The sequence below is a fragment of the Branchiostoma floridae genome, unplaced genomic scaffold (genome assembly GCF_000003815.2).
Source record: "Branchiostoma floridae strain S238N-H82 unplaced genomic scaffold, Bfl_VNyyK Sc7u5tJ_379, whole genome shotgun sequence".
Lineage (NCBI taxonomy): Eukaryota > Metazoa > Chordata > Leptocardii > Amphioxiformes > Branchiostomatidae > Branchiostoma > Branchiostoma floridae.
This window is the reverse complement of record NW_023365822.1, coordinates 14,484-31,402: the sequence shown is the minus strand read 5'-3', so window position 1 is coordinate 31,402 and position 16,919 is coordinate 14,484. Positions and strand designations below refer to the sequence as shown.

The 16,919-nt window shown below is 41.8% G+C and overlaps 2 protein-coding genes across 2 annotated transcripts in view; one reads left to right on the top strand and one right to left on the bottom strand.

Annotated features, from left to right (window-relative positions):
- Positions 1 to 2,162: 2,162 nt before the first annotated feature.
- On the top strand, positions 2,163 to 11,753 carry LOC118408754 (collagen alpha-1(V) chain-like). Its single transcript, XM_035809612.1, has 12 exons — positions 2,163 to 2,300; positions 2,696 to 2,803; positions 3,164 to 3,271; positions 4,367 to 4,420; positions 5,823 to 5,858; positions 6,791 to 6,844; positions 7,217 to 7,240; positions 7,549 to 7,798; positions 7,974 to 8,086; positions 8,261 to 8,329; positions 8,733 to 8,951; positions 9,096 to 11,753. The coding sequence occupies exons 1-12, from the start codon at positions 2,163 to 2,165 to the stop codon at positions 9,234 to 9,236; spliced, it is 1,314 nt and encodes a 437-aa protein (XP_035665505.1). The 3' UTR covers positions 9,237 to 11,753.
- The window catches only part of LOC118408752 (ATP-dependent RNA helicase DHX33-like), a gene marked incomplete at its 5' end in the record, with an annotated part of 8,067 nt that continues 1,488 nt past the window's right edge, over positions 10,341 to 16,919 (bottom strand). The window contains 6 exons of the mRNA XM_035809611.1: positions 10,341 to 13,182; positions 13,612 to 13,779; positions 13,979 to 14,119; positions 14,653 to 14,831; positions 15,421 to 15,592; positions 15,994 to 16,208. Of these exons, the coding sequence (XP_035665504.1) occupies positions 12,781 to 13,182; positions 13,612 to 13,779; positions 13,979 to 14,119; positions 14,653 to 14,831; positions 15,421 to 15,592; positions 15,994 to 16,208 (1,277 nt within the window). The remainder of the gene's footprint in view (positions 13,183 to 13,611; positions 13,780 to 13,978; positions 14,120 to 14,652; positions 14,832 to 15,420; positions 15,593 to 15,993; positions 16,209 to 16,919) is intronic.

Here is a 16,919-nt window from a genome sequence, read left to right as displayed (position 1 = left end):
TCGTCCCAGGGAGTCTAGCGGATTGAAGTGGTAGTTCGGTAGAATCCCCAAAGAATTCGCCAAGGCTCTTATGTGAAGTGACACAATGGCTAGATGGAGAGAACTACATAATACGTATCTTTTTGTTACGATGGCTTGGCCAGAGCCTATGTTAAGAAACTATCATTGTATCAAAATTCCATCTGAATTTCCCGACACCTTCCGCTAAGATTTTGTATTTATTATGCTTGTTCCTATATAACTTATAACTACCGTTTTCATTTCATCACACCCAGCCAAGAAAACTCCCTTATAATATAAGGGAGTTTTCTTGGCTGGGTGTGAAATGAAAACGGTAGTTATAAGTTATATAGGAACAAGAATGAAAACGGTAGTTATCGTTGTATTTCAATTGCCAAAATTTACCCCCGACGTTGCAGCCAACAGAAGGTTATAATCTGTCGTTTCTCCCAAGACATGTAACCCAATAGTGTTATCAAAATAAGTTACAACTTACGTTACCATATTCACACCACAGTATGTTTTGTGGAATATTTAACTCCCCCTGGCGTTCTAAAATCCTGCAAGACTAACTGCCTCTGTACGATTGACTGGAAAACTCTGTAGAAATGACTATAAACTCTAGTCTGCTTCGCTCTTGTTATTTTCTTTGACCAGTGTGCCCGAAAACGCGTGGATTCCTGATCATATAATCCGTTTTTTTTCTAATAGGTCCAACATTCGGTCCACCGACTTTTTTAGGTCCGGTTTTTCCGGACCAGTACAATAAGAAAAACCGGTTTTGTACCGGTACACCGAACCGATACCCACCCCTAATGCAGACAGATGTTTTTATACCCCCCAAAATATCGCTTAGTACGGATTCCTCTTCTTTCATATTTCGATCTAAGTCATCCAAGAAAATGAAATGAATTCTAAGAGGTTGTAACATACTTGATTATACAAATATATTTTGATCGAATGGCAAAACTTGGCTAGCTGACGCTGCTCAATCTAATAAAAAGTAAGGACCATGCCGGAAGTTGAGCCAGGAACACTATACCGACCCATTAACACTGCGTCCCTGGGAGCGGACGGGAAAAACACCTCACCTCACCTCACCTAGTCCCATCCTCATCAGGAGGGTCGGGGACTATGGTTGCCTTCCGCACAAGTGGAAAAACAACACAACCGTAAATAAACTTTGAAATGGAATATTTTATAATTTAGAAAGAAAAAGATAATTCGTCCCAGGGAATCCCATGGATTGACGTGGTATTTCCGAAAAATCCCCGAAGAATTCGTCAAAGCTCTTGATTAAAGTGACATGACAGCCAGGCGGAACAAAATGATACGTATTTTTTGTTACGATCGCTTGGCTAGATCCTATGCAGCTAAAAATAAATAGTATCGCCCAGACCGAGATGCTTTGCGCTTGTTGGTTGCCTAGGTAACACGTGGGCAAGCAGCGCGCATGCGTGCATATTTTGTTTAGCCGCGTCATTCGAACAACAATCGTGTTTACAGTCGGGCCGTTTCTTTCAGCTCCTTATTTACAACCTGCGTCACTACTTGTTTAGATTCAGCGAGTCAGCCTTTGGGAAGCTGTGGTTAAGTCACACATAGTACAAGGTATGAATTCTGTTTTGTAATGTCTATCATTTATTTTCAGCTACGTACGCCGTAAATAGATTGGTTAGATATAGTAGAAAATGTTACGGTGTCGGCGGAGCATTTCCTCGTATCGCTTGTAAGTTTACTACTCGCTCCTCCAAACTACCAAACTAAATCATCAGTTTTCGTTGTAAGTTCTTTGTAAATAAGTAATCATCTACTACTAGCTTTGTATCGCTGCGTCAAAAATGTTTGTTTACACAAAATATGTTGTTTACGCTGTGCAAATGCTGGGCTCTGTAATGAGGTAACGCACGTCGTGCGACTTTCTATTCGGTTATAATGAGGAATTGTACGCCCGACCTCGCAAAGCATTGTGCGTTGCAAAATAGCGGCTATGATGTTCCAATCTACCGCTGTAGACTCCTGTTTTTTTAAAGGAAATTTACGCATTTCAAGTCCGACGTTTGCGACACGTTACTCATCGTATCAATGTGCTCCGTTTTACGCCACCGCTTTCCGCTTCTTGTGTACATGGATTACGTGCCAATTCGGGTTGCTTTGAGGTCATGCACGTGTCTGTTGGCTACGCGAGGTACCTCGGCACGCGCAATGTTGCAATGTCCGCCGCTATGCCCGTCGCTTTTGCGCCCACGAAAACGCGTGTCCGTTCTGTGCACAAGCGTGCGAAGTCAGCACGGGGCGAGGTAATGCACGCGTTCGGAGTTTGCGTGAAGTTGCTCAAAACTCGTCAATCGGCACGAAACGTGCTATTCTTCAAGCGACGCTATCTTTACACGCGTGCGGTTACCGTCACGCGACAGTAACTCCGCACACGTGCCAAGATAGCGGCGTTTGAGAATTGGCACGTTTCGTGTGGATTCTCGTGTTTTGAGCAACTTCACGTCGTGTTATTCCTCAATCCGGGTACCCCAAACATAGCTCTTCAGTGCTATGATTTACCAGGTATCCACACTCATACAAGCCCCAATGTAGTACATCATAATGGCATTGTAACTGTACGTTGGCTGGTAATCTCTTGAATGACTTGTGGATGTCTATATAGCGAGTTGCAGTGATGAAAAGATATCTCCTGCTCTAGGGCCAACAAGGACCCCCTGGACCATCCGGCGACCCTGGCCCCCCTGGCATCCCGGGATCACGAGGTGTGTCTGGTCTAAAGGGAGACCCTGGACCCAAGGGAGAAAAGGTGACTTATCTTTGTGGTTCTTGAAAATGATTTGCTTGTCTCTTCAACTACTAATTATTGCCAGTCAGTCCATGTATGACTTTGACTGCACAAAGAAGAACGACAAGAGAATTACAATACTCATGAATAGATAGCATCTAAATGTAAAAATCTAAGAGTAAGAAAGAGTCACATGCAAATGTACTGGAGGACAAACTCAGATCATACTAGGCAATGAAGCCTCAATCGCAATCAGGAAAGTATACTTGACAGATATCTAGATATGTCTGAGTAGAGCTCTTCTTTAGTGCAGTGCTTATTATCCTTTGATATTGTAGAACATCTGATTTTTGACCAGACCTTGATGTTCTTAATTCTCAGGGCCACCCTGGACTGATTGGTCTCACCGGCCCGATCGGTCCTCCGGGAGAGAAGGGAGAGAGAGGCCTGCCTGGCTTGGATGGACCAATTGGACCTAAGGGAGACTCCGTGAGTAAACGGTGTACATGTTTGGTGAAAAATGAGCAAAGACTTCAAGCAATTCAATGCAGCATGAAATGTCTTTTGAATGAGCTGCTTTCAGCGTTCATTGTTGAGATTATGTGGCCAGCAGCTTCCTGGCAATGATACGCAGTGTAACCCTGTAACAGTAAAGACAGTAATTTTGTAAGCTTGTTTGAGTTAATGTCATGGCTTGTGTAAATTGTGACGTAACACACAAAGTGCATTATGATCATATGCATTATGTTTCACTTTGACAGAAGCCAGCAGAACTGATGCTTCGTTGCAGCTGATTACCTGCTTTCTCATCATGCTTGAGTTCCACATTTTTCACAAACGGCACACATCCTTCGAACACGGTTTCCTCAACTTCTATTTCCTCTTCAGTTCTCTTCATTGACTTATTTTGTGTGATGGACTGAAAGTTGCTGTCCATCCATCTGAGTAATGTTAACAATCAATATTCAGAATTTCTTTCTTAATGAATGTCAAAAAAAATTTTTCTTTGTTTCACTGAAAGATATGTTTGTGATAATTACGTAAGGAAGTTGATATCCATACCAAAAGCTTTCTAAAAAGAGCAAATTTACAATGACACCTTCATTTCCAACAATAAGTAATGTCCATTGTAATTGCTGCTTTCATAATTTGCTTTGCCACTGAAGCCTAAGGTTTGGCTACTCATTGGTTGTAACTGCTCAGATACTAAAGCTTCACTTTATCAACCCTCCGAGCAGAATTTAGTTTTTTTTAACGTTTTTTCAGTTGTTTTTATCGGGCTTTCTATTTTGTATTGTATCTTGTAATTGTCAAAATCCTGGCGGACGTCAAGAAATATGACAAAACAGAAAGTCTGATAAAAACAACTAACAAAGAACATTAAAAAAACAGCCGGAGCCTAACCTCTGCTTGGAGAGTACACTTTCCCTGTGTTCCTGTCCTCCTCAACCTTTACCTCTCCACACTTTAGGGAAGGACTGGCCCCGTCGGCTCGCCTGGAGACTTTGGACTCCCAGGTCAACCCGTGAGTATGCCCGCCAGTGTTTAATGCTTCTGGTCTTTATTTCCTCCCGTTCTGTACAGGGAAACGATGGCCCTCGTGGAGGGCCAGGAGAGCAGGGAACAACAGGCCTTCCTGTAAGTAACGGATAACTCTCAATCATGGGGTCCGTCTGCAGGGGATGGTTTGAAGGTTGGAATGGAAATCAAAGAAGTGGCTGCTGCTCATAGGAAAAGAAGTTTTAGGACTTAAAATTTAAATTTTGGTCCAGATTAGCTCCTTCAAAGCTGAGAGGGGGGAATGTTAGCGCTTGATTTCTGTGGAAATGAATCAGTTTTATGAAGTTTGCACATTATTTCAGTTGAGACAAGCATGTCTTATGTTCAGACTGTATACTTGAGGTTGCAGCAACAGTATGAAAACGATGGAAATGCAATAATGCAATGATGATGATGATGAAGAGAATCATGGGAAACTGCAAGCACAGATAACAATGACGAAGCATGTAAAATCAATGTAGAATTCATTGTGTATCATCCAATTGTAGTTAGATATGTAAATATATTACGGTTGAGTGTGGCCTGACCTCTGTTACAGTTTTTAAGTGTGTCTTTCTGGCATGTACCTACTATTCCCCTTCATGTTTGTACTGTCTTTACTAATCTGATTATTCTGATGACTTTCTCTAAAACAGACCGCAACAGGAGACAATGACTATAGTTATATGTACGTCAGTGTGTTAACATGGATATGTGTGATTTCTACCAGACGTTGGAATCTGACATTGACTGTAGCTGTTAGAAAGTTGTTTGTAGTCTATGTGTTTGATGATGAGTCTTCAACAATTACAGCTAACAATTACTGCATTAGGCTGATGTCCCTTTCAAGTAAGATAGAGATACAGAAAAACGGAATACTCTTTTCTTAACCCACCTAAAGTAGAAGTTTGTTCTAACAGTGCTTGTTATATCAGTACCTTTTCAACACTCTAAAACTTCTCTGCTCAATTGATCTCTCTATATTTATACTTACCTGTCTTTGTGTCACTGATGAAGTGTCTATGGTCTACCCCTTGTGCTTACTAAAGCCCCCATATCAACTAAAACATTAAATTGTGACTTATGAAAACTCTTAGATTCATCTAACGGAGGCCACACAAAAATTGTTACATCATTCACCCCGAAATGTATGACACGAAACGTATAGAAAAAATGTTCTGTAGTTTTGGCAGGGCACTCTTTAAGAAGCTACCATCTCATGCTGTAAACACACTGGAGATTGTCAGAAAGTTAAGATCCCTCCCCCCATGACCTGTTGCACAATTGGCCTGGAAAGAATGGTTCTTTAAAAAAAACAATAAAGTGCAACCAGACAGAATCAGCCAAGATGTAAACACAAGGGATGGTAGCCTGCTTTTCAGTGTCTTAACATGTTTGTTATTAACCATCAGGGAGGTCGCGGAATCAAGGGATCAAAGGGATATATGGTATGTTTGTACACACACGCATGGATGAGTTGTTGATTCTTTGTTGTATATAGGGACCTGGTGGAGCAAAGGGCGAGAAGGGATCGCTGGTATGTGGTACTTTCTGTTCCTGCCAAACCATTACAATTTGATGATAGCAACTTCTTCCACCCAAAAATCATGGCACAGTGCTGAAGTGTTTTCAATATTGGGTGGGATTTGAACGATGTCCAGAAAATTGGTCAAGATGGTGTGTAACTTTGTGACACTGCCATGCAGGTTACTTAAGACACAACTCCTTGTCGACTACATGTGGTGCTGCCCAGCATTTACAATTTGGGATGCTGCTTTACCGCACATAGTCAACATGAAATCTTGTCCTAAGTTCTCTGCACGACACTACTACACAATTTCGTTGCCAGTGATCTGGCACAGATTTTAGTCTAACTTCCTACTAAGTGGCGTTGTTTAAATCAGACCCAGTATGGAGAACACTTCAGCACTGTGCCACCACTGCCATGATTTCTGGGTAAAAGGAGTTTATTGGGGGTGACGCTGGAATACAACAAACCAAACAACTTTTGACTGTGACCAGGCATTGCCACATGACCAGTTGTTTCTACATCATTCATGTACTGACTTTCTGTATAATGATTCTCTCTCTGTTGCATTGACGTTTTCCTGTCAGTAAGTATAATTTCAAACTACACACGACAATTACAAAAGGATGACTACATTGCACGAATTTCATATGCATGGCACACAGAACATGACTATGGTAGTCTATGGGACAAAATTGACTGATGCTGTAAGCAAATGCATCAACAGTAAGAAAATAGGCGCCAGTTCTGATATGTTAGTGATACAACAATTCACAGCCATTAGATGACATGATTTCTATATTTAAAAAATTCAGTTTTGTTGCATTGCACCAATTCATGACACAGTTTCCTTAGCACATTTTTACACTTAAGTCGGTTTGTATATCTGCAAGGCCAGAGAAGGAGTGTCATGTGCTGACAACTAGTTTTACCTCATGTAGGGACCAGCAGGACCCAAGGGAGAAGTTGGAGCACCAGGACCACCTGGACCTCCTGTAAGTTATTCTGTCTTGTCAATGGTAAACATCATCTGGACATGGCTGACCTGTGAAAAGCAAGATACAATTTCAGAACAAAATGTTTGATTATTTTTGGTCAAAAAAATAATACTGGTCATTATTCCTCAGATTAAAGTGAATGTACTGTTGAGGCTGAGGAAGCAACCAGTTTTTTAATCTTAATGAGTCAAAATTTAGACAGTTAGTACATAGTTTCCAGAAGCCAATGTTTCGTGTGCATGCTGAACAGAGCATTGTTACAAACCTTGTAATATTTGACTTGTGGATCCATGGTTCAGCACCAAGGACAGTCTGGTCAAACCTTGAGTCTAACAATAGTAACATCTGTTTGTTGTTCCTCTGTCTCAGGGTCCACCAGGAGGAGAGAGAACAGTGAGTAGTAATTTTTTTTTTATTATGTGACATTTTATTGCAATTAGTAAAAGAGCAAAAGCAAAAGTATACTGGTAGGAAACATTTGAGCACAGATCAAATTACTTAATTAAATGCATTGAACTCTGACCTCATAAGACTCAAGCCAAAGACTTGATCTCTGGAAGATTGTCTGCATATAAGCAAGGGTGGTATAGACAGACCAAAAGTATGGGTTGTTACAGTGTAATTTGGCATAATGGACATTTGGCAATTAGGGACTGCTTGTGTTCAAGATGAAATAAACACTACATACCGTCCCTCTGTAGCCACTACCTCTGAACATCCAGAAGAAGACCAAGAGAGACGTGTCGGATGATGACGACCTGGAAGGCTACCAGGGAGGAGAGGGAGACGGCATCAGCTTCCTGGACTACGAGGCAGGGATGGAGGAGATCTTCGGCTCACTCAACTCCCTCAAGATCGAGATCGAGCAGATGAAGGCACCACTGGGCACACGGGACAATCCAGCCAGAACATGCAAAGACTTGTACATGTGTCACAAGACCTTCCCAGATGGTCAGTTCAGAGAAACAAAATAGCACTTTTCATAGGAAACACTTTTTGTGGTGTGCACAGTTCTAGAACTGTGTCTTAAGCTTGGTATAGTGTACATTGCTAAGACAGTTTGTGCCTACAATCTCCGGTGGGATAGTTAATTCATTCCTGCATTTGTTGGTATGTTTTTCCTCAGGTATGTACTGGATTGATCCTAACCAGGGCTGCTCTAAGGACGCCATCCAGGTGTTCTGTAACCTCACAGCTGGAGGAGAGACCTGTGTGGAGCCAGACGAGATGCGCAAATCGGTTGGACTTCCTCTTTTCTTTGTTGTCCATTTCCACATAGGATAGGAAAAGGATAGTGTAAGTAAGTTAAGGAAAAGTACCACTCAATTTTTTTGTGTATTTCTCCTGATACTTTGAAAATGTATTCTATAATGTAACTTAATGTGTGCTTGATATTATTTCTCCTGCTCACAGCATCGAATGGCAACGTGGAAAGACGAAAATCCAAAGGATTGGTTCAGCGACTACATAAGAGGGTTCCCCGTGAGTAATGTTTTATGTTTGATGAGAATTGAGTTTGAGGAAAATTGAATTTCAGAGATTTTCACCATTGTGAAAACAGACAAATGTTCAAGTCATACATTTCAAAACATGTAATTTATGTAACATTGTGTGTATGTATGTATGTATCAAAATCGGTGTGTGTATTTGTGTGTCTGTGCTTCTGCATTCATAGGAAGGAAGATTACTACAAGATTTCATCATTTAGAAATGACTTGCACTAGAATGTGTCCTGATGTGTGGAAGATCATACATTTTACTTACCAGTAGTTGAACAGAATTCAGCTGTCTCTTTCTAAGCTGGCATTGCCCAACAACTGATTCATCACTAAGACCTGCAGATATAGGTCTGAATATGATCATAAATTTTTCATATATTTTCCAGATCTCCTACACAAGGGTGGGTGTTGTACAGTTGACCTTCTTGAGGCTTCTGCACGCCAAGGCAACACAGAACTTCACCTACTATTGTTCCAACTCCATCGCGTGGTACGACTCGAAGACTGGCCGCCACAGCAAGGCCATCATGCTGCAAGGCAACAATGATATCGAATACGCGTGGGACAGCAAAACCAAGCCCAATGTAATTTCTGATGGCTGCAAAGTAAGTTGGACTCAATTTGATTCAAAATACAATATTCTGTGCGTGTAGTTTCTTTGTCTGTATTTCTAAACACAGATGGTTTAGAGAATTATAGTTTGTGTGTGTATAACAGGTAGTGATATCTTCTGTTGTTTTTCTCTACAGGACCGGGAATACGGCAAGACAGTTTTCGAAATCACAACAGCGAAAATGTTTGAGCTGCCAATTACAGACTTAAAGGTTGTGGACATCGGAAAGGCAGACCAGAGGTTCGGCTTCGAAGTGGGACCCATATGTTTCAGCTAAGGGGGAGGAGGACCACCTAACCCAGGAACATGCAAATTTTCAGAAATATTGATGATCTAATAAAAGGCTAAACAAAAGAAATTTTTATTACTGGAACCTTTTGGATACAAGCCTTTTTTTGATATGTTATGATAACATGCCCTAGTGAGAAAGAAACAGGGTGACGTAAGGAGAACATTAAAGCCCAGGATGGCCACTAACTAGTTTTGCCTTAACAACTATCCAGGACATTTTCAGGGACTTCCAGAATTCTTGGCTGCCCTGAGGACAAAAAAACATTCTCATGAGCCATACTGTTTCACCAGTTTTGGTGTCAAATATTGCAATTACATAAGTATGACCCTAAGCACAGCAATGGGTTTCATTGCTACAGTTGCCATCACTTGGTATATATGAACAGCTCCTGATATAAAGAATGAAACCTTCTGCTATGTTCAGGGCCAGAAACCCTTGGTGCTATGTCAAACATTCTACCTGTAGCCTTTGACAGGCCTTGCTCAAGGCTATGAAGTGTAAACCCAAGCAAAACCCTCGACAGGCCTGGTCTTAGGCTGTTTTCCTCAAAGTTGTCACTTGCCAAAAAAGCAGAGAAGTACTTCAGTGCTTGGCTTCAAGATAAATTGCCAAAGGTGCTATGAAACTGCAGGTACTTTGCCATTATGGAGAAAATTTGCATGTTACTGGCTTGAGTATGCAAATATTATTTTTGGCATTTTGAGTAAGCATTTTATTACCAGGTAACATTTTATCTTTCAAACAGGTGCTATCTCTTCAAGTTATTATTTTGTAAGCATTTTTACCCAAGTTGAGAACATTTTGAAAATTTTAAATTTTGTACTTTCCTACTGTAAGTAAGGACATAATGCCCATAGATTTAGGTGCTAGAGAGGCTTTTTGTTTAAATAATAGATGTGTAAAACTGGCTAACTGGAACAACATATTAAAAATGTGGCACTGAAAAGTTTTTGTAAGCAATGTTTGGCTACTTCAAGTCTATATATAAATATATATATACTAGTTGCTAAGTTTTTGTATTCTAGTAGCTGGCTAAGGTGAATTTGTAACATGATCTATATGGCTAGTTGGTATTAGTTCAGTTCATATCCACATCTTACCCCACCCTTCCCTTTGTTGCAAAGAGTTATGTTTGACCCTCTGGACACGTGTGCCCATTCACTTTGACCCAATGGCGACATCTGCTACGCTAGATGTTTTCCATTCTGGGGAACACTATCCAGTTTAACTTGGCAGTATTAGCCTTGTGCATGTGATGGTGCATGCAGGTGAATGGGAACATTTGTGAACAGGTGCCTCAGATTCATTTCTTCCTGACTGGCTGTCCTTGGCTCTAAAACGACCTTGGCAACCAACATGACAGCCGTCATGGAAAAAGTGAATCTGTCCTGCTTCCAGCTGAGGTCAAAGGTCACAGCCAATCCAAGTGAACTGTGGGAGAAACAAGATGTGTGCACTATCATCTTTTCACTTCCATCTGGTCTTCAGTTTGAGGGTGTTACATGGAGGGTGGTGTGCTTGTCTACTACAGGGTGCTACTTAGACAATAGACTGACCCACAAATAAACAGACAGCTGCATTGTATCTAGATATAGCTGTATTTTACTAAATCTCTACAAGTTTCTTTTTTATAGGAACACATTGCCAATAAATGGAAGTAATAATCATATGTAGAAGGCAAGGAATATGTGGAACTGCCAGAAATAATGGATGAAATCATAGTAACGGACTTCTAACAGAATGATTCCAACAACTAATATGACAAAGGAGTGAAAGTTCCACCATATTAACTACAGGGACAATCACTGTTGATAAATTCCAAGTCTCTGTTGTAAAAACTTTGCTTGGCTTTGTAAATAAGCAGACGCAAGAGCCGGCTGTGATGGCCAACATTCTCTCATTTTCAGGGAGAACATAAAAAAATCCACTGGCCAGTGGAGAGGGCAGTATAAACACCAGTAACATGAAATGTCTGCGTCGCTGCTCTTTTCAAACTCCTAGGAAGCACAACCGAACACCGTTGGTCTGAAAGTTGATTGGTTGCTGTCCATCACAGCCCTCTTGCCTGTTTATCGCATCCATCCTCAGATCTCTCACACGGCGTACAGTTTGGTTCGGGATTGGACTCTGCATTTACCCCTTTGCACGCCCCCTTCCCCATCCCAACTTAGACTTCTGAATCTTCACGTCCGGACAACTTATGTACAATACATAGGCAGCGTCAGAGTTCCTTCCCCACCCCTCTGATCCCTAACCAATACCTGTACACGGTGTAAGAACAGTACCAATACTGTCACTACCTACAATGTGCTGATGTACTTCAGTATATCACAACCTCTTCAGTGTCAGCCATAAGAGACAAAGAAATTGTCTATTTTTATAAAGTTTGGATACTTGTCATGTATACTCTTAAGAAAATTATCCTTCGGGAAGTTACTTCTGTGTATCTTGAAATGTAGGCTAACAATATTGTCCACCCAATAAAAGGTGCATCGCCATGCATTCTGTTGTCCATTGTGTCGCAATCTATACTTACTGTTAGCGTAGTGTATTATTATAACTGAACTACAAATGTTTAGAGTGATTCATATACACATACAGGGCTCGAAATACCAGCTGTGCAGGTAGTGCTGGCGTCTACCTGCACTTAACCTGCACTGGTCCATGTATTGGGTTTTATACATAAATGTCAATGTAGGTGTATATGGATTGTTATTAGCTACATTGACTGGTACCACCTATGAAGTATACAAGAAAAAATAGCAATAGTTCCTGAGCAATTTTAGTATGATCCATACTTCCTTAAGTAAGAGTGGTGCAGGTACATTTTGTAAAATTTGTCTGGTGCAGGTAATTTTCAATGTTACCTCTCCAGTGCAGGTATGCAGAAAAAAAGTATGTCAACAATTCAAGCCCTGACATACCATACATACTGCAACAAGTATAGGACCTCTTTAAAATCTTGACACACCCTAAACCTTTTGACTTAAGTAGCCTTGAATTTAAGGTGCCCTAATCTTACATCCAATTTCACACTCTGGGAAATCCTATTCAAATTCTAACAGGCCCTTCAGTGGCTGAACTAAACAGAATACTTAGATAAAATACTAGAAATAGATAAAAGCTATCTAAATAAACTAATACTAGTAAGCAAGGTTTCGTCTTTGAAGAACTGGAAAAATATCTGTTATGTACACTTCTGAGTATTACCTGACAAAAATAAACCAACCAGTAACACTCTCACCAGAAACCCTTTACACTAACTATACTAGTAATTGAAAATGCAAACAAAAATGTCAACTAACCATTACACTATGTTATATGGTAGAATAATGCATCACCTTCAGTGAATGCAAAGATGTCCTTGTCCAAGAAGCCCAACTAGCTCATGAGGTACATGTAGTGTTTTGCAGTAGACTCCTACTTGTTTCCTACCGTCCACAAACTTGGCTCTTGAAAGGTGTTCATTAGTTGATATCAAAAATGAAGAAATACTTCTCCCACCATATTGACTTCTGAATCATCAGAATCAAGTCCTGTCCTGTTTGAAGTAGTTTGGAGCTGCCTCTTGCAGCCATCTCTGGTCCACAACACTCAAGTCTCTCATGTAGCACTTGGTGGTCTGAACCAGCTCACTGAAGATGACATATGCAGGTTTACACTGGAACAGGCAGGAGGAGGGGTGGATGGCCACGGGCTGGCGGGTCTCCACGGTGATGTACTCCCCTCCGCGCTGCAGCTCGGCAGCGTTCATGAACAGCCCCTTCGCCAGACATGTCCTGATGACTGCCGTGTCCTGTCCCGCTGACTCTAACGGGATCTGCAGTCTCTGACACAGGTCCCGCAGCTGCCCGCGGATGTCCATGGCGTTACTGACGTTCCTGGAGTTGACAAAGTTTTCTTGACACCACTGACGGTTCCCCTTCACAGCCTATGAAAGGATGAGAGATGCATAATCAGTATTTCCATTGAGCTAAAATCCTTCCCACAAATATTGGGGGTATAGGACAGTGCCAATTACATTTCTATAGCTCTTTGGCCACATAGTTGTGCAAGCACAACACTTCTTCACTTGTAAGGTGCACTAAGTCTTCTGAAGTGTTGGGTATTATCTGCTTCATGTGGTGTGCAGAGTTTCAAGGTAACAAAAAGCTACATAAACACAGAATCTCACATCTGTTAGTCTCTGCTACATTTGACACCTGATGGACTTGCAATAAAATGTTCATGCTGAACTCTGCACAAATTGAGAGCCTCATCATGTGGGCAAATAGTTATGGAAATTTTTTAAATATCTAAGATTTTAGTAATTAGAATATCAAAATATAGAAAAATATTGGAAAGTTTTTCCAGATCTGACCTTGAAGGCTCTGTATATGTTGAGCAGCATGATGTGGTCTCCTTCCTCAGACATGAACTTCCTCCTGACGGCTGCAGCCAACTCCCGCTTACTGGCAGGTGTGAAGAGAACAGAGTCCACAGACAACATGGCCACAATGGTCAGGATCTCTTCTGTACAATGATGGTCCTGGGAAATGGAAAAATACAGAGAGCTATGAAGCAAAAAAGCACAGTGTATATAGATAGTCATTTTATAGCTACGCAGCAAATATAAAAACATAATAGCTTGTACAAGTGTAACTATTTACTAGAAATCAGTGCTCAACAACCACTGATGAATTTATCTTGAACTAAATCTAAGGCTGATGACGGAAGGAGACACTGACCTTGGCAGCCAGGATGACCTTGGCAAACCTGGGGTCCAGAGGAAACGCTGCCATCATCCTCCCCAGGGGGGTCAGCTGGATCCGCTGCTGCTTCTCCACAGCACCCAGTAGGTGGAGCTGCTGCAACGCTGTCAGGAGGGACTGGGAGAAAAGACAAATTTGCTCCAAGTCATGTTGCTTGTAGTAGCAAGTAACATTATATGTTATCAGCCCCTAACAACACAGCGCTCAAAACTTTATGCCAGAATGCTGCAATGCTGTCAGGAGGGACTGGGAGAAAAGACAAGTTTGCTCCAAGTCATGTTGCTTGTAGTAGCAAGTAATGTTATATGTTATCAACCCCTAACAACACAGCGCTCAAAATTTGTATGCCAGAATGATGCAAGGATGAGACCTTGCCACATCATTTGAATCTTAGGATTGATTTGTGGATTTGCTTTTCCTTTAGGGGCAGTTGGTCTTTACTCTCAATGGATCAAGCTTGTGTCAATCAAGATGTTTCTGACATAGGGAGAAGAGTGGCCTTTGGGTCTTTTTATAGTGATAACTGAGGGGAAAAAAAGCCCCTCATACCCATCATACAGACAACATGCTACCACCATAGTCTTCAACCCCTACCTCTTGTTGATCTACCCATGCATGCAGTGCTCAATAACAGTATTCTGCAGTCCTACCTCTCTGGTTGGTTTGTCCATGAAGTCAAACTCCATGATGTCGTGTATCCTGAGAGCCAGCAGCTGCAGCACCACGCTGGCCAGGTTCACCCTCTGGATCTCAGGGATGGTGGTCGGGGACAGTTGCTCAAACTCTTCCTCTGTCAGCAGCCGGTAGCACGTTCCAGAACTCTCTCGGCCTGGGAGAAGGAGTGGAGGAAAAACTGAATCTGAATCCTTCATTCAATCTTCTGTCATTTAGGAATCGGGACAGAACAGTTTACAGCAAAACTGAGGGCAGACCTAAGGATAGAGGACTAGGACCATTGCGGTCAGAAAGAAAACTACAGGAGCTAAGGAAGCTTGCGATAAACAGGACAAAGTGTAGAGAGCTGAAGAAAGACTGATAGTAGCTGCAGGATGTCCAGACCACTGCAGCAGCAGAACAAAGTGGACTACTTCTACTTAGGAATCAGGTACATGAAAATTGTTAAGGTTTGCAATAAAGCTCTTGTCTTGCCAGTTGTACATCCATGACCTGTAGTCCGCAGCTTTGAAAACCTCGGATATAATGATGATGTTTACAAAAGTACCACCTATCTGCCAGGCAACAGTGGAGATGCCTATAGCAGGACACCTCTATCCCCTATCTACCCTGCTTGTAACATCTTCAACATGTAACCTACAAATCCAATCTGTTGTGGTGTCTATCCAATGCAACCTATGACCCTACATGCCCTTCCTGTGACCTATGACCCTACATGCGATTCCTGTGACCTATGACCCTACCTGCCCTTCCTGTGCGTTGCCAGGCCTGAGCCTTGGAGACCTTCTTCACCACCAGACTGTCCAACCCGCTGGTGGGACGGAACAGCCGCTGCTTCACCATGGCTGTGTCCACCACGTGTTTAATGCCTTTGATTGTCACAGATGTTTCTGCTATATTGGTGGCAAGAATAACCTGGAAAGACAGGGTGGAAAGCCAATGACATTTCCATGATGAAGGAATGGCAAAAATGAAGCCAATCAAATCAGCTGTTTCTTAACAAAAAGCTCATGTTACGTCAATGAAAGTTTGACATCCAGGTAACAAGATACGTTTCAGATAATATCCACTATCTTTTGTCAATGTTGAAAGATAGTGGATACTATGTGAAACGTCTGACCATTTCCAAAATCATATCCAGTTGCTTGAGTAACTGCTTTTTGTAATAACTCGTGTTTCAGGCAAGTTGATGCCATTCATGAGAATAAGACCACAAATACAATGTACAAAAAGCTGATCTGTTTGCAGGGAGAGCCTTATGAGTGTATAACTGATAAGATTCAGTTCCATTACAGTTTTTATGGTAGATACAGTACCTTCCTGGTCCCAGTAGGTGCTGCTTCAAAGGCCTTGAGCTGTGCTGCAGGTGGGAGTGCAGCATACAGGGGGCGCACCACCATGCCGGGTGCGTCTGATGGACAGTGGTGTGCGATGTCCCTCATGGTCCGCGCCAGAGTCTCGATCTCCTCCTGTCCGGTCAGGAACACCAGCACGTCCTCCTGCGGGGGCGCCTCCTGGTGAAGCTGGAACACTAGTGCAGGATAAAACCATGGTGTTAGAGGAGGGTCTGCATGCTCTTTTCCTTAAAGCGTAGGCAGCCTATTTTTATTTCCCGTAACTCGTAGGGAAAACCATCTTGTCTACGTAATTTGCGTAATGTAGGGGGTTCTTCTGAATTCAGCATATATCGTTGTTGGGACCCCCCAAGCAGACCCTCTTTGAGTCTCCTGCTCTTTAACCTTCAACCTGACGCTACATCATGATGCCAATACAACAGGCCCTTTCAGCATTCATAACCTGTATTTTCTTAACAATACAAACTGGGGCAATACAATATATGTGTTGTCTATGTTTATGATGAAATGTCGCAAAAGAAATGTACAGAAATATAGCGAGAACAGAAATGAGAGCAGCAATTTCTGTTTGTTTGTTTGCTTGCTTGAACATTTGATTCAACAATAATGTCAATTTCAGCATTTGATTTCAATCAAAACAGTTTGATTCAGCAATTTCCTTCTCCCATTTGTATCTGCTTCACATTATCAGAAAAACAACGGTACCACATTCTGCATATGGAGCACATCTCGTTCTTTAACCTGCTGACTTACCATCCAGGCTAAACATCTACCTTGAGGGATTGCAGCTTTTACCAGTGCAAATTGGGTTCAGAACACTGGCTAGACTGGGGTTTGAACCCCTAACCTTGTGGTCCAGGAGGAGGATTACTAACAAGTAACCAACA

Bases quoted from the DNA above. Each gene is read 5' to 3' on its own strand.
- LOC118408754 (XM_035809612.1), top strand. From the start codon at position 2,163: ATGCACGTGTCTGTTGGCTACGCGAGGTACCTCGGCACGCGCAATGTT. The intron at 6,845-7,216 runs GTAAGTTATTCT...CCTCTGTCTCAG, and splicing joins CAGGACCACCTGGACCTCCT to GGTCCACCAGGAGGAGAGAG. The intron at 8,330-8,732 runs GTGAGTAATGTT...TATATTTTCCAG, and splicing joins ACTACATAAGAGGGTTCCCC to ATCTCCTACACAAGGGTGGG.